Raw genomic sequence first — 24,817 nt, forward strand, 5'->3', positions numbered from 1 at the left:
ACCCTGTAATTGCTCTTCACCAGTGGGAAGCAAGAAGGTGCTTAAAACATCAATGTAGGCCTCTGCTGTGATAGTGTCAAGCAAAACAACAAGGGGTGCAAGCCTCCTCCATGAAAACACGACCACACCATAACATCACCGCCTCCGAATTTTATTGTTGGCACTACACATGCTGGCCGGTGACCTCCAGTGGGCATTTACCATACCCGCACCCTGTTCATCAGATCACCACATTGCGTACCATGATTCGTCACTCCACACAACATTTTTCCACTGTTCAATTGTCCAATATTTACGCTCCTTATACCAAACGAGGCATTGTTTGGCATCTACCAGCATGAAGTGTGGCTTATGGGCAGCCGCTCAACCATGAAATCCAAGTTTTCCCACCTCCCACCTAACTGTCACAGTATTTGCAGTGGATCCTGATGCAGTTTAGAATTCCTGTGTGGTGGTGTGGGTAGATATCTGCCTATTACACATTACAACCCTCTTCAACTGTTGGTGGTCTCTGTCAGTCAACAGACAAGGTCAGCCTGTATGCTTTTGTGCTGTACATGTCCCTTCATGTTTCCTCTTCACTATCATATAGGAAACAGTGGATCTAGGGATGTTTAGGAGTGTGGAAATCTCTCGCACAGATGTATGACACAAGAGACACCCAATCACCTAACCACATTTGAAATCCGTGACTTCTGCAGAGAGCCCCATTCTGCCCTCTCACGATGTCTAATGACTATTGAGGTCGCCAATAAGGAGTACCCAGCAGTAGGTGGCAGCACAATGCACCTAATATGAAAAACATATGTTTTTGGGGGTGTCCAGATACTTCTGATCACATAGTGTATGGTATCAGAATAGTAGCTTCAAAAGATATTTTATCCCAAAAGCAGTAGATTATTTCTTAGTGTGAAACTAATTTGCTCCCTTCCTAAGAATAAAAAGAGTGCAGTTAGTGCTTTTCACACAAAATATACACACTTTGTCATCAATGATAGTTGTTAGTGTATGAAATTTTCACCATCCTAAAGGGTCTATGCGCTCAATGAAACATGATATCTGAATGAAGTAATCAGCCAAGTTGCTTCATACATGTCATCAAATGACTTTTGTGGCTACAAGAAATTAAATAAACAGTGAACTTTAATATTTTGGACTAGGTGCAAAATATTAGTACAAGTCTCATTAAAATAGTGAGCATGGGGAGCATGGGCACTTTCCTCCATTATGTCACATGATTGATTTAATGAAACAGTATACAAGAGTAAGAAATCCTTAGACACATCATAAACTACCCTGCGTTCCTCAAAAGACAGAAAACTAATTAAGACTGGAATTAAATGAAAACTCATAAACTTGAGAAAGACCTCATACTGATAACCAGGTGTAGCAAATTCATTTATAAGACAGTTGCTGCCAATTATGAGACAAAGTCAACTTAAAGTTAATGGCTAGTAACATCTACAGTGATCCCAACAACTATTTCACCACATCATTCCAATTTCTACTGAAAATACAAATTACTGCAAGCACTCCCATTTATTGATCATCCCACTGCATGTTTCACATGATTATGCTTCCATCATGTGATGAATTTATTTAAACTAATCCAAAACATGACTCGATAGTTCTGTGGATGGTTTGATTGCATAGGTAAACTATCATCTCCAGAGGTTTGTCAGGAATGTGTTTGCAGCAGAAAACTGCCTCATTTATCTGATTGGGCTGGCTAACTATACATGCAGATGTTTTCTTCTTTAATCCTTTGACAATGTTATGATGTTTCTACAGGTCTCATAATTTTTCATTTTTTTCTTATCCTTTGCTCCAAGTTGTTTTCATCCATAAATTTTCCTTACAAGGGAACCTCCCCATCGCACCCCCCTCAGATTTAGTTATAAGTTGGAACAGTGGATAGGCCTTGAAAAACTGAACACAGATCAGTCGAGAAAACAGGAAGAAGTTGTGTGGAACTATGGAAAAAATGAGCAAAATATACAAACAGTAGTGCATGTGCAAGATAGGGAATATCAAGGATAATGTCAGCTCAGGAGCGCCGTGGTCCCGTGGTTAGCGTGAGCACCTGCGGAACGAGAGGTCCTTGGTTCAAGTCTACCCTCGAGTGAAAAGTTTAATTTTTTGTTTTCAGACAATTATCACAGTTCAGGCACTCACACATAATCAACTTCGCTCTCCAAAATTCCAGGACATGTTCAGATTTGCTTGGACATGTGCACGATTTGACGGTCTACACATGGAAAAATTTGAAAACGTTAAAAACATATGTTTTGACAGAGAACAGGGAAAACTGTGTGACTGTGAAACTGTTGCATTCATTTGTTGCAGTTTATGCGACAAACTCTTATGTTTTTATCACTTTTTTGGGAGTGATTATCACGTCAGACAACCTAAATCAGGTAAGGTAGAAGAATCTTTTTACCCATTCGCCAAGTGTACAAGTTAGGTGGGTCGACAACATATTCCTGTCATGTGACGCACATGCCATCACCAGTGTCGTATAGAATATATCAGACGTGTTTTCCTGTGGAGGATTCGGTTGACCTATGACCTTGCAATCAAATGTTTTCGGCTCCCATTGGAGAGGCACGTCCTTTCGTCTACTAATCGCATGGTTTTGCGGTGTGGTCGCAAAACACAGACACTAAACTTATTACAGTGAACAGAGACGTCAATCAACGAACAGACAGATCATAACTTTGCGAAAATAAAGAAATTAAAATTTTCACTCGAGGGAGGACTTGAACCCAGGACCTCTCGGATCGCAGGTGCTAATGCTAACCAAGGGACCACGGCGCTCCTGACCTGAAATTATCCTTGATATTCCCTATCTTGCATATGCACTATTGTTTGTATATTTTGCTTATTTTTTTCATAGTTCCACACAACTTCTTCCTGTTTTCTCGATTGATCTGTGTTTAGTTTTTCAAGGCCTATCCACTGTGCCAACTAATAACTAAATCTGGGGGTGGGTGCGATGGGGAGGTTCCCTTGTTAGTATTTTTCTTTCAAATAACATTAGTTAATTATATTACGAATATAAATCAATGTATCTAATCAAATTTACTGATCTCTCCACTACATGTACTGGGGTTTAAATAAATACACTTGCTGATGAAGGTGCAATTCACAGAAACAAACACTTTGAAAATCAATACATGTGACTTGTTACAGTAATTTGTAATTTCAACTGCTATTCATAGCAGTCAACGTTTGGCCTAGCCTAAAATATTCACATTTAAATCACTCGTATGTCCATTTCCCATACAGTTCCCTCTCAAAAATACAATAATGAGCACCACAATGTTCATGAACCATAAAATCTATCACTGAAAATATAGTCAGTTAATAGTAAACATCAGAAGCAGCTTTTTGCTGGCCCATTAGCATAGTAGACAATATGTGTAATGACATTTAGTTGACAGAACAAGAAGACATACATTTTTAGATTTATTTGGGCATTAATTACACACACAGTACAATTACTCAATATTCTCACCTGTATAATGAGCTAACCAAAACATTATTGAGCATTAACTACCTACACACTATAATTAATCAATATTCTCACCTGTATAATGAGCTAACCAAAACATAATGGTATGTAGATGGGGAATGGGGACTCAGACACACTTTCAAAGCTTCATTATTGTGGGGCTTAATCCTAAAACATGATACAAAACAGTCTATCATCAAGTCTATATCTTGCTGGACAAAATTCTGCCCCCGAGAAAATGGCTTTCCTGGATTGAATAGCAGTGCCTGAAATACAAAACTATGTTGTACACACAATTCCAATAAGAGATCCATCCAATGTATGAAAAACCTAAAACATTAATCCTCACCTTGAGATCATTTATAACACTTTGAACAAGAGTAAAAGCTACATTGTTTGAATCGAGGTTATTGATATACGTAGATGCTTTACACAGTTTCACACAAGTAACCGCTGCAGCTTCTGTCAGCTGTTTGCTGGTACCGTGTGGACCGACAGCACGCTTCACTGAATCGACAAACTGTTTCTTTTTTGAGTGACGAGGTGAGCACGGAGCACCAGAATCAGCATTCACGATTTCTTCTAATACTTTCTGCTCAAAGAAAAATTACACACAGCTAGAAATTCTTTGTGGATTGGTAATAAATCTGAAGAAGAATATTATTGTGAATGCTAAGGACATTGACTACACAGGGAAATACTGACTGGTGATAAAATAAGCAGCATTATCTGAAGAGGCCACACGGCAGCACGCCCTTTTTTGTTGTCAGCAAAATTGTCCAGTATATCAAAAAGGCCTTCACAACATTTTGACAGCTCATCATTAGGCTTTTTCTGTGGACAGTAAATTTACACTAATGAACATATGAAAACAACTATAGTGGAATAACATAAAGGTATAATGTAATATAAAAATAAGTGGCTCCATATGAACGAACTTACCTGCAAGTCGGCAAATTCGTTGGGGTAAGTATCCATCCAATTCCAGATTGCTTTTTCTAATGAGTTCATTAACACTAAATTTGCTGTCTTTTTTAAGAGCCTAAATTTCTGTATTGTTTCTGTAACCAATAAAGTCATTCATAATATTGTCATAACCAGATATATTTTGTTGTCTATTTAACCCTGTGTTACAATTCAACACCAACAATATTGCGTCTCTAAATTTACAGAAAATTGTTTCAAGAAAGAAAAATATACTTTATAAAATTCTACAGATAAAAGTGAAAACATGTCATAACTAATGGAAGAACTCACCTTATAGTTGAGGCACATAAATAAGGTAGAATGTTGCTAGCTTTCACAGAAATCCTTCTACAGTACTATGAAGTGTCAGGTGGATGGGTGAGAGGAGACAGGAGGCAGTACGGAGAATTAGGGGAAGGGTGTCATCCTCACGACAGTCAGAAGGAGTTGGGCACAGTGCACAATGACATGGAGGAGTGGGTTGGAAGGAGGAGATAGAACTGAGGAAGAAGAACACTGCAGAAAGAAGGGTGTGCGTACAGGATGGGTCATGGGACAGGGGTGGAGGAGGCTGTGGAGCAGGAGTTAGCAGAGATAGTGGCCAGGATGACTACAAAATCATACAACATGTTGTAAGAATACAGTTGAACCTGATATACATGTAACTCTGTTCTGTCTTATTTATATGTAAAGTTTTATCAGTCCCAGACATAACGCAGTCTTACACAATTTGCTATTATAAATATCAAACTCTGATGAAATAAATTGAGTTTTGCAAAACTGTAATAAGCACTGTTATTTGAAAAGAAACCCTGTGGTATTTTCCTTAACTTTGTTAACAAATGCAAGTACAACAAGCGGCAGTGCTGCAGAGACAACAGGCAAAGACACGGTTAACCAGAGCATGCAACAAGGAAACAAAGACACTTCTGGCACTGTTGTTTTCAACACGAGAATTTCTTTTGTGGTAACAATCAGGAGGTAAAAAGGGGCCGGTTAATGTTTATTGTTGAACAGTGCTTCTATCATTCAGTTGCTTTTGTACATCCTTGGAGAACAGAAAAAAGAAAAATCACCCACTTTCGAAAACTAATATTCATAGGAGAGGTGGATGCTAGTCCACACAAAACAAAATCTGAAATCGCTTCAGAATTATGAACTGTCTATATCACACTATGTAGAGTCATCAGAAAAAGAAATGAGTTTTTTAAAATTGGATGCAAAACCAACAAAATGCAGCCATCAGCAAGACAGGAGATACATAGATTTGGAAAAGTAACTTTGTACATGTTTTCAGTAATAACGGGTTGCTGCTCTACTGATTAGTGGCGACATGCTGAAAGCAAAGGTGACAGATTATGCTACAAGTACGATCACTACTGATTTCGAGGCTTCATCAGCATGGTTACAAGGATTTAAAGATCGCCATGGAATCATAGGGAGAACAAATTCCAGCAAATCGAAGGCTGTGAAAGACATCATGGTGCAACACTGTATTGATGAGGTTCTGAGAGTACCTTAAGGGATTATCAACCTCAAAGCAACTACAACTGTGACAAGATCGGTTTATTCTATAGTCTGCTTTCTGGTCAAAGATTAGCCTGATAGGGTGACTCATGCCATGGAGGGAAGAAAAGTAAAATTCTCATGACAGTTCTTTTTGCCACAAGTGTAAATTCATGGTGTTCCAAAGGTGTAAAGACAAAACCAATGGAATATGAACCCAATGCAAATTTTTGAATGATTATGATTTTAATGAAACAGTGGTTAAAAAAACTGGAAGTTAAAATTAAAAAGCAAAAAAGGGGAACTGTCTTCTTATGGAACGATGTGCAGCACAGTTTTGGTTTTGCAGTTTTGGAAAAAGTGGAATTTTTCCCTCCAAACTGCTGCTGGATTCGGGCATTATTGCAATTTTCAAATTGCATTATAGAAAAAGACTGGTTCAATATTTGACAGCATTGACTGATGCGGGAAATGAAAATTTCTCCATTAACTTACTACAAGCCACGGAATTTATTTCGGTGCCTGACAAATGGTGTCATCCTCCACAATTAACAGCTTTTTCCATAAAGCTCACACCTTACTGGAAGAAACTGCTACTGATAATAATGGTGGGGGTGGCTGTGTGTGGTAATGAAGTAGCTCTACTGGAGGGTACAGATTTCGACAGTTTTGAACGTCTTGATGATAATCTCACCATGTGCGCGGAACTCCAGGATGAGGATATTATTGCTGATGTGTGTACTAACAACATGATGACAATCAAGTATGTGGACTAGTTTCAAGTGACAGTGATGGAGATGGAGATGATGACTTGAATCTTGAAACACCTAAACTGAGTGAACTGTCAAGTGCAAGTGATATATGCAGGCATTACATCAATGCAAAAATGAATTCATTAATAAGTTTACAAAATGAGGTACAATCACTTAATGCACAAAAATTGAAACAAGCCAAATTATCTGATTTCTTTAAAGCAGTGTCAAGTTCAAAATAATACATTTCTTCTTTAATGCTATATCTTTGTTGGTTGTACTGTGCAAGGTGCCAAATTTCAATACAGTATCTAATTTCTCTAAAGCAAGACCGAATATATATTTTTTTCCTTTTAATACTGTACTCTATCTCCGCCGTTTGTAAAGTTTACACATTGCTGTATGTATATCTGACTTCTAAGTAATCCTGAGTTACAATCTTTTCTCTTTCCCTTGATATATGTATAAATCAGATTCAACTGTAATTCTTACCTGTGAATTCTGAGAACCTGATGTTGGGAGGAAGGATCCAGATGGTACATATTGTGAAGCAGTCACTGAAATCGAGCAAATTGTACTCATCAATGTGTTTTATAGTTGGGTAGTCATCTCACCTCCCGGCTACAGTTTGGTAGAGGTCATTCATTCAGGTCGGCAGCTTGCTAGTGGTCACACACACACATAGAATGTTGTGCTGGAGCTACAGCAGAGCTGTGCTTTTCATAGCATGGGATATTCCTGTCACAGGACTGGAATGTGTAATGTGACAACATGCCGTATAGTGAATGCCAGGCATAGTCAAGGCACAACGGTAGAGAAAGTGGACGCTTATGCCATCTGTGGGCCAAAATCAAAGGCAAAGCAGAAGTGCTTCTGCCTGGTGGCAGCTAAATTAAAAAACGCTATGCGGGAGACAGTGTCTGGCTTGTGCTGCACTCTGACAGCGAAATAATAAAAGAATTAAACTAAATAATATTGTTACGTGTAGTAAAAATATAAATGTAATATTACTTTAATATATGAAAATTACTGTAACTGAATATTGTAATGCTATGGTAGATTTAATTGTAAATAGAGAACTTGGCGTAATGTAAAATAATGTTTAGGTGTGGGGGGAACCCCCAGAATGAGAACAGTGTACAGGTTGGCGCGTAATATTGGCGGTACAAGTAAGTTGGCATAGCTCTGAGGCAGAACAAGTGTTAAGTGGCGTAAAAGTGACTGCTGGTGTGTGCTACGGTAACGTTACTAACAGACCATTTAGAAGTGGGCTGAAAACAGATATGGACTTCGTTTATCGTATGGCTACAAGCTAAATGGACACTAAGGCTTGTAAGACGCGGTATTTTGACGGAGATGGGCTGCGAGTGGCAAAATAGTACGGTTTCCTGCTCTGAGGTACATGGCACTGCATGGTGCAATGCCATGTTAATTGCGACGAGTTGCTTGTGCCAGTGGACCAGTAGCCGCATCCAATGGCGTATTGTGATCTCAATAACTGATGAGGTCCATTGGTGAGCTCACTTCGGTAGCAATGAACTAGAAGTTATCTTACAAGAGTATTATTATGAACAGTGGTTGTTATACCGATGCCATTACCAGTACATTTATATTCTGTGACTCAGTTTGTGTAATAGTTACCAAGTTCTCTACAGTGTGTAAAGATTGAAGGCAATAATAATTTTGTGGTTTAAATTGCATTCCCCGGGTGTAATCAATTAATTAAAGGAAATAGCTCATTATTACCCCATATCCAGTGATTTCTATGTGCTGCAACATCAGTGAAAAGTTATGGTGCGTATTGGCGTAGCTATATTACAAGAGAAAATAGCCAGAATTAACGCCGAAATTGCCAGCAGACGCCGCTTCATGCAACGGATAGAAGATGCCAGGTACTGTGCCACCTTAATTACTATCTAGCTCGATGTGGTGGCTTTTCAGTACATTGCCATAGTCAAAAATTACTTGGTTCCGTCCGAGCAATATGATTCTCAATTAGTGTTTTCAGTAACTATATTGACAAGCAGATCTATATTGTTCCTTAATTAAGCGTTCAAGGAAATTGCTGCCACCATGGTACACATTGTGCCTTCAGCACAATGCAAGCTCAATAACATTAAATTCAGTAATTACAATTTGTGTAGTTTACGTTAACCCAAAACAAGTTCAAGTGTTTATCATGTGTATTTACGTATTGTGAAACGATTTCAGGCTGTGGTATTGTTTTAAATGAATAATGTCCTCCTGCTAGGCAATATCAAACATACAGAATTAAGTGCTCCCTGTTCAGTCACTTCAAAGAGATTATCAGTGCTACTAATAATTAAATATAGACGTAAAAATAAGTTTGTTATGCGCCATTATCATTATTTATTCCAAAAATTCCATGTAGTAGAGAGATTTAGGAACCAGGTTTTAAATTGTAAGACATTTCCAGGGGCAGATGTGGACTCTGACCACAGTCTATTGGTTATGAACTGTAGATTAAAACTGAAGAAACTTCAAAAAGGTGGGTGTTTAAGGAGATGGGACCTGGATAAACTGAAAGAACCAGAGGTTGTACAGAGTTTCAGGGAGAGCATAAGGGAACAATTGACAGGAATGGGGGAAAGAAATACAGTAGAAGAAGAATGGGTAGCTTTGAGGAATGAAATAGTGAAGGCAGCAGAGGATCAAGTAGATAAATAAAAAGACGAGGGCTAGTAGAAATCCTTGAGTAACAGAAGAGATACTGAATTTAACTGATGAAAGGAGAAAATACAAAAATGCACTAAGTGAAGCAGGCAAAAAGGAATACAAACATCTCAAATATGAGATCAAAGGAAGTGCAAAATGGCTAGCAGGGATGGCTAGAGGACAAATGTAAGGATGTAGAGGCTTATCTCACAAGGGGTAAGATAGATACTGCCTACAGGAAAATTAAAGAGACCTTTGGAGAAAAGAGAACCACTTGCATGAATATCAAGAGCTCAGATGGAAACCCAGTTCTAAGCAAAGAAGGGAAAGCAGAAAGGTGGAAGGAGTATATAGAGGGCCTATACAGGGGCGATGTTCTTGAGGACAATATTATGTAAATGGAAGAGGAGGTACATGAAAATGAAATGAGAGATAGGATACTGCGTGAAGAGTTTGACAGAGCACTGAAAGACCTAAGTCGAAACAAGGCCCCGGGAGTAGACAACATTCCATTAGAACTACTGACAGCCTTGGGAGAGCCAGGCATAACAAAACTCTACCATCTGGTGAGCAAGATGTATGAGACAGGCGAAATTCCCTCAGACTTCAAGAAGAATATAATAATTCCAATCCCAAAGGAAGCAGGTGTTGACAAATGTGAAAATTACCGAACTATCAGTTTAATAAGTCACAGCTGCAAAATACTAATGCGAATTCTTTACAGAAGAATGGAAAAACCGATAGAAGCCAACCTCGGGGAAGATCAGTTTGGATCCCGTGGAAACGTTGGAACACGGGAGGCAATACTGACCCTACGACTCATCTTAGAAGAAAGATTAAGGAAAGGCAAACCTACGTTTCTAGCATTTGTAGACTTGGAGAAAGCTTTTGACAATGTTGACTGGAATACTCTCTTTCAATTTCTAACGGTGGCAGGGGTAAAATACAGGGAGCGAAAGGCTATTTACAATTTGTACAGAAACCAGATGGCAGTTATAAGAGTTGAGGGACATGAAAGGGAAGCAGTGGTTGGGAAGGGAGTGAGACAGGGTTGTAAATTCTCCCCGATGTTATTCAATCTGTATATTGAGCAAGCAGTAAAGGAAACAAAAGAAAAGTTCGGAGTAGGCATTAAAATCCATGGAGAAGAAATAAAAACTTTGAGGTTCGCCGATGACTTTGTAATTCTGTCAGAGACAGCAAGGGACTTGGAAGAGCAGTTGAACGGAATGGACAGTGTCTTGCAAGGAGGATATAAGATGAACATCAACAAAAGCAAAACAAGGATAATGGGATGTAGTCAAATTAAATCGCGTGATGCTGAGGGAAGTAGATTAGGAAATGAGACACTTAAAGTAGTAAAGGAGTTTTGCTATTTGGGGAGCAAAATAACTGATGATGGTCGAAGTAGAGAGGATATAAAATGTAGACTGGCAATGGCAAGGAAAGCGTTTCTGAAAAAGAGAAATTTGTTTACATCGAGTATTGACTTAAGTGTCAGGAAGTCGTTTCTGAAAGTATTTGTATGGAGTGTAGCGATGTATGGAAGTGAAACATGGACAATAAATAGTTTGGACAAGAAGAGAATAGAAGCTTTCGAATTGTGGTGCTACAGAAGGATGCTGAAGATTAGATGGGTTGATCACATAACTAATGAGGAGGTATTGAATAGAATTGGGGAGAAGAGGAGTTTGTGGCACAACTTGGCTAGAAGAAGGGATCGGTTGGTAGGACATGTTTTGAGGCATCAGGGGATCACAAATTTAGCATTGGAGGGCAGTGTGGAGGGTAAAAATCGTAGAGGGAGACCAAGAGATGAATACACTACGCAGATTCAGAAGGATGTAGGTTGCAGTATGTACTGGGAGATGAAGAAGCTTGCACAGGATAGAGTAGCATGGAGAGCTGCATCAAACCAGTCTCAGGACTGAAGACCACAACAACCACAGTTGGATCACCATAGGGTGTCTATTCAAACCTATTACACACGAGAGCCGCTTTCCAGAAGTCTGATGCCGCATGGTCTAATAATAAAGCAGTAAATTCGGGTAGTGGCATTGCACATCATCACCACTGTGTGCTGCACAAACAGACCTATACCAGCAAACTTTTGTTGCTTTCCTGTTCCATGCCTCTGCTCCCTCCCCTTCCAAACATTCCTACGCTATCTGCTGCCTCCGTCCAAGCTGTCATTCACCCTTCCCCAAACCTCCCTCCTGCTGCTTGCCTTCTTTCTTTTCTCACACACTCCACCCGACTTGCCCTCTCACACCAGTCTGCCTTTGGAACTGCAGCCTGGCATTGTGTATTCAGCCAGCACAATGTAGCTGTTGTTTGAAGGGGGTAGGTCAGAGGGGAACGGGAGGGGAGGGGGGACAGGAGAAGGGAGGGGGGACAGGAGAAGGGAGGGGAGTGGAGTATGACTGCACATGTATGTGTGTACGCTAGGTCAGAAAAGATTTCATCTGAAAGCTAGCAACATTTTCAGACTTTACTCCTAAATTACTTACATTCTGCCAGAACTTCCCACACCATGCTCAATGCAATGTTTGTAAGAGAGCTATTATTCTGAGGTATAAAACAAGTTCTGCCAAAAGGACACCAGATTGTTTTATTACTGCCTTCTTTTACGTAAATTTCTATTTTGGGGAGAAGGTAAATGTTTTTTCCTCGCATTGAGCATGGTGTCCATGGTATGTTAAGCAGCAGCATTCACAGCATATAAAAATAAACTTTTAGTGAAGGTACATTAAGTAATAAAAGATTTTGCTAAGTAAAGGACGACTTAACTGAGGTTGAGACAACACAAACTTACCATTTAACAGTTTAATAAGGCGATTGACGTCAACATTGATATGTTGTATAAGTTCTATATCACTGTAATCAGGATTTTCTTCATTGCATGTACTAAGCTCCTGCAACCTGGGAAAAGGAATGATAAAAATTTTTGCTCCATGAAAAAGAAATTAAATCATGAAATGAATGAAATTACTACAAAGAATGTTAATCAATATTAAAGGCAATATTGATGGAAATAAAAAATTCAATACTCTCAAGGACAAGGTCATTTTATTAATGTGTGAGGTAGTGGGAAGTTCTTCATAGTAGGAGTATATGATAACAAATTCAGACCAAATGAAACATACATCACGGTAATAGGGGCCCAAACAGTTGCATCAATAAACGGTGTACCTCCACCTGGTGGCAACACAGGAATCTTTTCTCACATGCAGATGTTCATAAAGGTGCTGCATGGAATCCTGCAATAGACTGTCCTATGCTCCATGCACCTTTTTTTGCAGTTGGCAATGGTTCGTGTAGACCCTAGAGAATGAGTAAAGCCCTCCTTCTTCATGTTCCATATGTGTTCAACTGGTGAGAGATTTGGTGATGTTGCTGGCCAGGACATTTGTTATATGCCATAAAGAGTGCTTTGGAGTGCAGCAGCTGTATGTAGACATGCATTGTCCTGCTGAAAAAACACATCACCTTCCTGTCGAAGAAATGGCAGTAGCATGAGGATAACAGCCAGTGCAATGTAGCAGTCACTGATTACTTTATCATGCAGGATCGCCAAATGTGATCACGAGTTGTAACTGATAGCCTCCCACACAATAAAGCCAGGGATGGGACTAGTGTGTCATGGGCAAATGCTTTTTGAAGTGAGCAGCTCACCGGGTCTATGCCATACTTCTCCACATCCATTACTCATTTACAGACAGAGCCTATTCTCTTCAATAAAGACGGGTGAGTGCCATTCCACACCTTAGTCAACTCTTTCATGATACCAGAGTTGGCATGCCTGGCAATGTCGTAATGTCAGAGGAACTCCTGTATGCAGAAGGTTCCCAATGGTCCCTGATGATACAGCAGGTGCTACATGTGCCTGCTTTTCATACCCAGATGATAATCGTTTGGCCATCGCTGCTAGCACAATGCATCGATCTTGGTTGGGAATGTACTACAGACCACTGCTGAAAGCACTGTATCAATTGTCATAATGCAGTGCAGTACATTATACTTTGTCTGCAGTCCACAATGCTAGCTGTATTACATATTTTTAATCATCTGTACTCACATCCTGTAACGTGACTAGATGTATGTTATAATATTTTGATGATGACGTGTCTTTCAGGCATATTGGATATTTTGTGGTATGTAAGTAATATTCTTTACATTTACACACACACACACACACACACACACACAAATATAAAACAAAGATGATGTGACTTACCAAATGAAAGTGCTGGCAGGTCGACAGACACACAAACAAACACAAACATGTTTGTGTTTGTGTGTGTTTGTTTGTGTGTCTGTCGACCTGCCAGTACTTTCATTTGGTAAGTCACATCATCTTTGTTTTTAGATATATTTTTCATACGTGGAATGTTTCCCTTTATATATATATATATAAAAAACAAAGATGATGTGACTTACCGAACGAAAGCGCTGGCAGGTCGATAGATACACAAACACACACACAAAATTCAAGCTTTCGCAACAAACTGTTGCCTCATCAGGAAAGAGGGGAAGGAGAGGGAAAGACGAAAGGATGTGGGTTTTAAGGGAGAGGGTAAGGAGTCATTCCAATCCCGGGAGCGGAAAGACTTACCTTGGGAAAAAAGGACAGGTATACACTCGCACACACACACATATCCATCCACACATATACAGCTGTATATGTGTGGATTGCTTTTAATAGCAATTTACCTGGGACAAGCAGACATAAATCTCTGATGTTCAAATCATCATGTTGATGATGCACATTTTAGGATGTGAAATATTCCCAGAAAGATGTCCGCTGGAGTGCGTTCTTCTCCCACACTGAGGATAGTGGCAAAAGTACGCTAGCCTGGATTTATTGTCAAAACAGCGTCAAACTTATTGACTACCCTCTGCTCCAGCTGAATGGTGCTGGCAAGCAAGCTGAGGCTGCTACAAATGTATGCCAGAGCATTTTCAATTTTAGGTTCAGTGAAAGCATTTTGTGACTTTCATCTAAAACTGAAACTGAAGATTCTCTCAGAAATTTAGAAAACCTCCCCATCAATGAACCTTTGTAAATGCTTTATGACTGGTACTGAACTCGGTTTGTTTGATTTTTTTATGTACGGTATTGGACTTCAGTGACCACATGTTTCTTGGGCACTAGTAGTACATGGGTTACTACAATGTCACTTTTCTGAAGTCAGTTATATGACTTTACATTCAAATATTTTTTAATTTCAATTTGTCTTGCTGCTCATTTTCTAATTTAAATGAATTAGGCTGACTTGTACTCTGCAGTCAGTACATGATCGCACAATATACGATTTGCTTTCGGTAACTGGTAAAATCAGATAGGGTTATCAATGCAATTGATATCAAAACTAACTGTAATCACTGTGAATATCATGCCTCACATTTCTTTGCGTGTGATTCAGGTGAAAAGGTAGGTTTTGCTGCAGACGCAGGTGGCAGAGTTGCAGTGTTTTTTTCTACGGAAATTGAGTTTGTTCAGTGCCTTATATTTGAGTATTATTATAACAAATTGGATTCACGTGCTCATTCATTCTGCACCTGGCTATCATCACATCGCTTAAACACTCTTATGCTTGGTAAGATATTTGATACAATTGCTCATGTTCAATGAAATTCAATTTTCCTCTCTACTATGCCTGCTGTAAATTGTTGTGCTAATAAGTAAGTGTTCACCGCCTACATAATTTTCAACATATTTTTTGCAGTCATACTGCATTACTAAGTTTAATTCGTGGATCGAAACTTGTATACAAGATGGCATTTGTCTTAAATCAGGGTTTATCCAGAATTACTTTCCTATGTAATCCCACTTAAAACACCTCACAGTTTATCTTACAAATGTAGCAAATATCAAGAAACAATTCATTTCTGGATTCTGGAGTCTTTTGTATCTGCATCAATAACATTTGCTTCCTAGATGACTGCACTGCTTTTGTCTTTGCGTGTGCATCACTACATATATGATCCTAGTTAAGACTTCACAGAAAACTCAGTCTGCTTACTGCATACTCAACATAGAAAATCTGTTCATCAGCAGTGAAAGTCATGCTAATCATAACCCACAATTTTAATTTAGATAATAACTGTGATACAACAGGAGGCATTATCAACACAAATGGTCAAAACTCTTAAGAATGGCTATTTGGAAAACTTTCTTGGTGCTCTGTAATGAATCAAGACCAGGCAGAACTCTTGGTTGCAGAAATCTGTGGTTCAACCTAAATTCTGGCCAGATTTTAACTTATTTTATTTATAAATTATTTAATCCATGATTGTAGATTTTCACAAAGTTTTCTAGCCTCCAGGAGCAAATTTGCCATAAATACTGTTTTTCGTTCATATATCTATATTTTAGTATACTGCGATGCTACTCTATGATGATTAGTTTGCAGATAAATGACAGTAAATGCTAATAAAAGAAAACTATATCTTTTTTTATTAACAAACTGCCTATTGGCTTCTGTCTCGGGTTCTTCGGCCGACGTTCATCTAATGATTTTTCTGACGTTTCGCCAGCACGAGTGGCTGGCATTGTCAAAGCTTCACCCTCCATTGCCGGTGGTGAACTGGAGCCGAGCTCGCGGGCGCAGGCTATATGTACCTGGCGCGCCAACGTCCGAGGGCTTCTCCGCGGTCATTTCCGGTGCGGTTCTCCTCTTGCTACCTGCGACGGTCGTTCGCTGCAGTACGGGAAGCCAGGATCCGTTGACCTTAAGGCTTTCCTCTTTCTTGTTCAAACTGTTCGCGTGTTTTTGTATTTCTACAGCTTCTCTGAACAAGCGCGTGTGATAGTGCTTCTCTACAGCCAGAACTTCCGTGTCGGCGAATTTTATTACATGGTCGGTCTCATTCAGTGCGTGCTCTGCCACGGCCGATTTCTCCACCTGCCCCAACCTGCAATGTCGCTTATGCTCTTTGATCCTGGTGTTAATGGATCGTCCAGTCATTCCGACATAAACTTTTCCGCATGTGCATGGTATGCGGTATATTCCCGACATTGCAAGTGGGTCTCTTTTCTCCTTCGCCGATCTAAGACACTCTTTGATCTTCCTTGTCGGTTTGAAAATCGTCTTTACGCCATGTTTGCGCAATATACGGCCGATTCTGTCCGTCACTCTGGGAATGTATGGCAGAAAGGCCGTACCCGACAATTCTTTTTCCGGTTCCTTGCTTCGCCGAGGGTTGGGCTCTGTTACACTTCTAATATAATTTGTGGAGTAACCATTGCTCCTCAGGACAGTTTCCAGGTGTTGCATTTCTTGTTTGAGGTGTTGCGGCTCACATATTCGTCCTGCTCTCGTTACGAGCCTCTTTTCTGGCTCGGGTGGTGGTTTGACAGTTTGTGCAGGTATCGGTCCGTGTGAGTCGGTTTTCGATACACGCTGTGTCCCAGATCTTCGCCGTCCCTTGTGACCATTACATCTAGAATCGATTAATCAAGGCGTCTTCTCTGCCGGTGGACATACAGAGAAACCTGCGCAACACAGAAGCCCTACCACCTCGGCTGTATGGATTACCCAAGATCCATAAGAACAACGTTCCACTGAGACCGATCGTTAGCGCTCCTGGATCACCGACATATAAACTGGCAAAACACTTGGCCTCTCTGCTCCAGCCACACGTGGGGAAGACCGACACATACATTAAGGACTCAGGACATTTCATTGAGAAGCTGAAGAAACTGAAACTTGCACCAAACGACATCCTGGTCAGCTTTGATGTTGTTTCGTTATTTACGAAAGTGCCACTCAGTGACGCTCTGGAGCACATCGGTTCCATTTTTTCCGCTAGACATCAGAAAGCTCTTCCATGCATGTCTCACCACGAGCTATTTCACGTGGAATGGCGATTTCTACGAACAGCTGGAAGGCGTCGCCATGGGTAGTCCTCTCAGTCCAGTGGTGGCCAACTTCTTCATGGAACAATTCGAAGCACAGGCACTGGACTCGGCGACTTGCAAACCTAAGGTGTGGTACAGGTACGTCGATGATACTTTCGTGGTGTGGAGCCATGGTGAAGAACAGCTCAGTGACTTCCTAAGACACTTGAACAGCCTCCATGCCAACATAACATTTACCATGGAAGTAGAAAAGGACAAGAAACAGCCATTTCTAGATGTTCTGGTCACAAGGGACGGCGAAGATCTGGGACACAGCGTGTATCGAAAACCGACCCACACGGACCGATACCTGCACAAACTGTCAAACCACCACCCGAGCCAGAAAAGAGGCATGATTAGTACGCTCGTAACGAGAGCAGGACGAATATGTGAGCCGCAACACCTCAAACAAGAAATGCAACACCTGGAAACTGTCCTGAGGAGCAATGGTTACTCCACAAATTATATTAGAAGTGTAACAGAGCCCAACCCTCGGCGAAGCAAGGAACCGGAAAAAGAATTGTCGGGTACGGCCTTTCTGCCATACTTTCCCAGAGTGACGGACAGAATCGGCCGTATATTGCGCAAACATGGCGTAAAGACGATTTTCAAACCGACAAGGATGATCAAAGAGTGTCTTAGATCGGCGAAGGAGAAAAGAGACCCACTTGCAATGTCGGGAATATACCGCATACCATGCACATGCGGAAAAGTTTATGTCGGAATGACTGGACGATCCATTAACACCAGGATCAAAGAGCATAAGCGACATTGCAGGTTGGGGCAGGTGGAGAAATCGGCCGTGGCAGAGCACGCACTGAATGAGACCGACCATGTAATAAAATTCGCCGACACGGAAGTTCTGGCTGTAGAGAAGCACTATCACACGCGCTTGTTCAGAGAAGCTGTAGAAATACAAAAACACGCGAACAGTTTGAACAAGAAAGAGGAAAGCCTTAAGGTCAACGGATCCTGGCTTCCCGTACTGCAGCGAACGACCGTCGCAGGTAGAAAGAGGAGAACCGCACCGGAAATGACCGCGGAGAAGCCCTCGGACGTTGGCGCGCCAGGTACATATAGCCTGCGCCCGCGAGCTCGGCTCCAGTTCACCACCGGCAATGGAGGGTGAAGCTTTGACAATGCCAGCCACTCGTGCTGGCGAAACGTCAGAAAAATCATTAGATGAACGTCGGCCGAAGAACCCGAGACAGAAGCCAATAGGCAGTTTGTCAACAAGTGGCCACGAAAGCCTCAACAATTTTGTATTACGCCTCTACGGGGAGGAGATTTGCAGATTGTACCGACGCCTTGACCAACGACGGAAGAAGAAAGCGCGACTGATGTCCTCTCTCGCCTTTCTGTCACGTTGCCGAGATGAATGTGCTACACCGAAGTTCTTGAGATGTAAGCGCCTATTCACCACCGCCCAAGCACATCGTATCTACGACAGAATGGAACGAGGTTTTCTTCGTGAGCGAATACATACAACACGGAGAGACTTGGCAAGAACGGATCAGGAACTTCTGGACCTTTTCTATCAACTAAGTAGCAGAATGCATCGAGACGACTGGGACAAGATTGACAGCATCACTCACAGGAGTATGCAGAATGAACTCGAGCGCTGCACCGATCGACAGAAGAAAAAGTTTGAAAGATGCCGGAAGCACACCGACAAGGCGACTCCCGACATGTCACACACAGTGGTCAACCTCACTGAACGACAATTGACCGAAGAGGAAGTGTCTGTTCTTCAAAAAGGAGGGAATTTCGCTATCATCCCGAGAACTATACCTATGGAGGACATCATTGCCAACACCGAAGCAGCCATTCGTACCCTTCCTTGTGAAAGGGCAGAGGAAATACGCACGGAAACAGCCAGGATACTGCGCCGAGCAAAACCACCAGCTTGCAACCTGAAGAAAGAAGAGGTACAAGCCATTAAGAATCTCAACGCCGACAAGAGTATATTGGTACTGCCTGCCGATAAGGGGAATGCGACCGTCGTAATGAAGACCGAAGATTATGAGCAAAAGATCCGAGACCTATTAGATCCGACGACGTACCGAAAACTAAGCGCAGATCCGACGCAACGTATCACACGGAATACGAATCGATTAATCAAGGCGTCTTCTCTGCCGGTGGACATACAGAGAAACCTGCGCAACACAGAAGCCCTACCACCTCGGCTGTATGGATTACCCAAGATCCATAAGAACAACGTTCCACTGAGACCGATCGTTAGCGCTCCTGGATCACCGACATATAAACTGGCAAAACACTTGGCCTCTCTGCTCCAGCCACACGTGGGGAAGACCGACACATACATTAAGGACTCAGGACATTTCATTGAGAAGCTGAAGAAACTGAATCTTGCACCAAACGACATCCTGGTCAGCTTTGATGTTGTTTCGTTATTTACGAAAGTGCCACTCAGTGACGCTCTGGAGCACATCGGTTCCTTTTTTCCGCTAGACATCAGAAAGCTCTTCCATGCATGTCTCACCACGAGCTATTTCACGTGGAATGGCGATTTCTACGAACAGCTGGAAGGCGTCGCCATGGGTAGTCCTCTCAGTCCAGTGGTGGCCAACTTCTTCATGGAACAATTCGAAGCACAGGCACTGGACTCGGTGACTTGCAAACCTAAGGTGTGGTACAGGTACGTCGATGATACTTTCGTGGTGTGGAGCCATGGTGAAGAACAGCTCAGTGACTTCCTAAGACACTTGAACAGCCTCCATGCCAACATAACATTTACCATGGAAGTAGAAAAGGACAAGAAACTGCCATTTCTAGATGTTCTGGTCACAAGGGACGGCGAAGATCTGGGACACAGCGTGTATCGAAAACCGACTCACACGGACCGATACCTGCACAAACTGTCAAACCACCACCCGAGCCAGAAAAGAGGCATGATTAGTACGCTCGTAACGAGAGCAGGACGAATATGTGAGCCGCAACACCTCAAACAAGAAATGCAACACCTGGAAACTGTCCTGAGGAGCAATGGTTACTCCACAAATTATATTAGAAGTGTAACAGAGCCCAACCCTCGGCGAAGCAAGGAACCGGAAAAAGAATTGTCGGGTACGGCCTTTCTGCCATACTTTCCCAGAGTGACGGACAGAATCGGCCGTATATTGCGCAAACATGGCGTAAAGACGATTTTCAAACCGACAAGGAAGATCAAAGAGTGTCTTAGATCGGCGAAGGAGAAAAGAGACCCACTTGCAATGTCGGGAATATACCGCATACCATGCACATGCGGAAAAGTTTATGTCGGAATGACTGGACGATCCATTAACACCAGGATCAAAGAGCATAAGCGACATTGCAGGTTGGGGCAGGTGGAGAAATCGGCCGTGGCAGAGCACGCACTGAATGAGACCGACCATGTAATAAAATTCGCCGACACGGAAGTTCTGGCTGTAGAGAAGCACTATCACACGCGCTTGTTCAGAGAAGCTGTAGAAATACAAAAACACGCGAACAGTTTGAACAAGAAAGAGGAAAGCCTTAAGGTCAACGGATCCTGGCTTCCCGTACTGCAGCGAACGACCGTCGCAGGTAGCAAGAGGAGAACCGCACCGGAAATGACCGCGGAGAAGCCCTCGGACGTTGGCGCGCCAGGTACATATAGCCTGCGCCCGCGAGCTCGGCTCCAGTTCACCACCGGCAATGGAGGGTGAAGCTTTGACAATGCCAGCCACTCGTGCTGGCGAAACGTCAGAAAAATCATTAGATGAACGTCGGCCGAAGAACCCGAGACAGAAGCCAATAGGCAGTTTGTCAACAAGTGGCCACGAAAGCCTCAACAATTTTGTATTACGCCTCTACGGGGAGGAGATTTGCAGATTGTACCGACGCCTTGACCAACGACGGAAGAAGAAAGCGCGACTGATGTCCTCTCTCGCCTTTCTGTCACATTGCCGAGATGAATGTGCTACACCGAAGTTCTTGAGATGTAAGCGCCTATTCACCACCGCCAAGCACATCGTATCTACGACAGAATGGAACGAGCTTTTCTTCGTGAGCGAATACATACAACACGGAGAGACTTGGCAAGAACGGATCAGGAACTTCTGGACCTTTTCTATCAACTAAGTAGCAGAATGCATCGAGACGACTGGGACAAGATTGACAGCATCACTCACAGGAGTATGCAGAACGAACTCGAGCGCTGCACCGATCGACAGAAGAAAAAGTTTGAAAGATGCCGGAAGCACACCGACAAGGCGACTCTCGACATGTCACACACAGTGGTCAACCTCACTGAACGACAATTGACCGAAGAGGAAGTGTCTGTTCTTCAAAAAGGAGGGAATTTCGCTATCATCCCGAGAACTATACCTATGGAGGACATCATTGCCAACACCGAAGCAGCCATTCGTACCCTTCCTTGTGAAAGGGCAGAGGAAATACGCACGGAAACAGCCAGGATACTGCGCCGAGCAAAACCACCAGCTTGCAACCTGAAGAAAGAAGAGGTACAAGCCATTAAGAATCTCAACGCCGACAAGAGTATATTGGTACTGCCTGCCGATAAGGGGAATGCGACCGTCGTAATGAAGACCGAAGATTATGAGCAAAAGATCCGAGACCTATTAGATCCGACGACGTACCGAAAACTAAGCGCAGATCCGACGCAACGTATCACACGGAATACGAATCGATTAATCAAGGCGTCTTCTCTGCCGGCGGACATACAGAGAAACCTGCGCAACACAGAAGCCCTACCACCTCGGCTGTATGGATTACCCAAGATCCATAAGAACAACGTTCCACTGAGACCGATCGTTAGCGCTCCTGGATCACCGACATATAAACTGGCAAAACACTTGGCCTCTCTGCTCCAGCCACACGTGGGGAAGACCGACACATACATTAAGGACTCAGGACATTTCATTGAGAAGCTGAAGAAACTGAATCTTGCACCAAACGACATCCTGGTCAGCTTTGATGTTGTTTCGTTATTTACGAAAGTGCCACTCAGTGACGCTCTGGAGCACATCGGTTCCTTTTTTCCGCTAGACATCAGAAAGCTCTTCCATGCATGTCTCACCACGAGCTATTTCACGTGGAATGGCGATTTCTACGAACAGCTGGAAGGCGTCGCCATGGGTAGTCCTCTCAGTCCAGTGGTGGCCAACTTCTTCATGGAACAATTCGAAGCACAGGCACTGGACTCGGCGACTTGCAAACCTAAGGTGTGGTACAGGTACGTCGATGATACTTTCGTGGTGTGGAGCCATGGTGAAGAACAGCTCAGTGACTTCCTAAGACACTTGAACAGCCTCCATGCCAACATAACATTTACCATGGAAGTAGAAAAGGACAAGAAACTGCCATTTCTAGATGTTCTGGTCACAAGGGACGGCGAAGATCTGGGACACAGCGTGTATCGAAAACCGACTCACACGGACCGATACCTGCACAAACTGTCAAACCACCACCCGAGCCAGAAAAGAGGCTCGTAACGAGAGCAGGACGAATATGTGAGCCGCAACACCTCAAACAAGAAATGCAACACCTGGAAACTGTCCTGAGGAGCAATGGTTACTCCACAAATTATATTAGAAGTGTAACAGAGCCCAACCCTCGGCGAAGCAAGGAACCGGAAAAAGAATTGTCGGGTACGGCCTTTCTGCCATACATTCCCAGAGTGACGGACAGAATCGGCCGTATATTGCGCAAACATGGCGTAAAGACGATTTTCAAACCGACAAGGAAGATCAAAGAGTGTCTTAGATCGGCGAAGGAGAAAAGAGACCCACTTGCAATGTCGGGAATATACCGCATACCATGCACACGCGGAAAAGTTTATGTCGGAATGACTGGACGATCCATTAACACCAGGATCAAAGAGCATAAGCGACATTGCAGGTTGGGGCAGGTGGAGAAATCGGCCGTGGCAGAGCACGCACTGAATGAGACCGACCATGTAATAAAATTCGCCGACACGGAAGTTCTGGCTGTAGAGAAGCACTATCACACGCGCTTGTTCAGAGAAGCTGTAGAAATACAAAAACACGCGAACAGTTTGAACAAGAAAGAGGAAAGCCTTAAGGTCAACGGATCCTGGCTTCCCGTACTGCAGCGAACGACCGTCGCAGGTAGCAAGAGGAGAACCGCACCGGAAATGACCGCGGAGAAGCCCTCGGACGTTGGCGCGCCAGGTACATATAGCCTGCGCCCGCGAGCTCGGCTCCAGTTCACCACCGGCAATGGAGGGTGAAGCTTTGACAATGCCAGCCACTCGTGCTGGCGAAACGCCAGAAAAATCATTAGATGAACGTCGGCCGAAGAACCCGAGACAGAAGCCAATAGGCAGTTTGTCAACAAGTGGCCACGAAAGCCTCAACAATTTTGTTTTTTTATTAATTTACAATGTAACTGTAATATTAGACAAAACATATGTAACTATTTATTTTTTTTCTTGCAATACTATCAATACTTGTTAAAGTAAATTCTTTTTATTGAGGGGCTCCGGAACGCCCTATACTTGCAATGTTAAAATAACGCTTATAAATTACATCTTTCCTCACAAAGTGTTTGAGGTAGGAAGTTGAACTTTTTACAGATTATTTAATGGAATATGGGCTACAACTTAACATAGGGATTTTACAAAATTTTAGTTCAGTTATTAAAGATGATTTTTTTTCAATTGTAATGAAAATTCACAACATTTTTTTGCAATTTTTTATTTATATATTCAAAAATATACAGTTTTTTGGAAAAAGGCTGTGTTAAATTATGCAGAAGGTACTGAGTAACATTTGCTGAAAGTTTGAAGCAAATATGGTTGGAAGATCCTTATAAAACATGTAATTAGTATGAGAAAATAAAAGTTTTGGGAATCGAGCGACAAAGATTGGATTAACTTTTTAGTGCATTCCAGGTCCATAGGATGGATTATCTTCATCCTCTGCAAACTCCTCCTCCAACTTCCTCTTGTTCCTCCTCCTGTTTACTCTTGCTTGTATTTCTAGACTCTTTACAGCCCTGTCTGCAGCCCGAAGGCGTTCCTTGTCTAAAGCAAGCATCGCTCGTACCATGTTAGAACCTATCTTCATTCCCATATTTCTAAATACCTTGCATCTTACAATGTTGCCATCATTGAAAGTCGCAACAGCATCATACACACCAAAGTGAAGTGTTTCTATTCTAACAAATACAGTCTTGGGGATTCTCGACCATTTAACACTATTTACACTTTCACTGGGGTTTTGAGTTTTTCCGTGAATACACTTTTTCAACAGTTCAGGTGCTGCTAAGTCTCTGAAAATAGGTTTTATACTTTATCTCACATCACTAAAATGTACTTGATGAACACGGACGTTAATAATAACACCATTTGACAGCAGTTTAACAGTGCCACAGTGGGTCACGCCCATGTAGAACACATTTCAAAAAAAATTTAAAAATAGTTGTAGTCTTCGGAATTGAATAAATTATATATCTATTAAAAGGTAATAGTCTGCAGATTCAGAAAACGCAAAA

General features: G+C 42.1%; 1 protein-coding gene across 1 annotated transcript in view; it reads right to left on the reverse strand.

The window, feature by feature from the left end:
• Window positions 1-24,817, reverse strand: part of LOC126262186 (neurofibromin) — a 502,919-nt gene that overhangs the window by 422,771 nt on the left and 55,331 nt on the right. Inside the window, exons 5-9 of the mRNA XM_049958602.1 lie at window positions 12,230-12,336; window positions 4,457-4,575; window positions 4,220-4,348; window positions 3,864-4,106; window positions 3,590-3,780 (exon numbers count right to left, since the gene is read on the reverse strand). Coding sequence (XP_049814559.1) covers window positions 3,590-3,780; window positions 3,864-4,106; window positions 4,220-4,348; window positions 4,457-4,575; window positions 12,230-12,336 — 789 coding nt within the window. The remainder of the gene's footprint in view (window positions 1-3,589; window positions 3,781-3,863; window positions 4,107-4,219; window positions 4,349-4,456; window positions 4,576-12,229; window positions 12,337-24,817) is intronic.

The sequence above is a fragment of the Schistocerca nitens genome, chromosome 1, assembly GCF_023898315.1.
Source record: "Schistocerca nitens isolate TAMUIC-IGC-003100 chromosome 1, iqSchNite1.1, whole genome shotgun sequence".
In the NCBI taxonomy this organism is placed as follows: Eukaryota; Metazoa; Arthropoda; class Insecta; order Orthoptera; family Acrididae; genus Schistocerca; species Schistocerca nitens.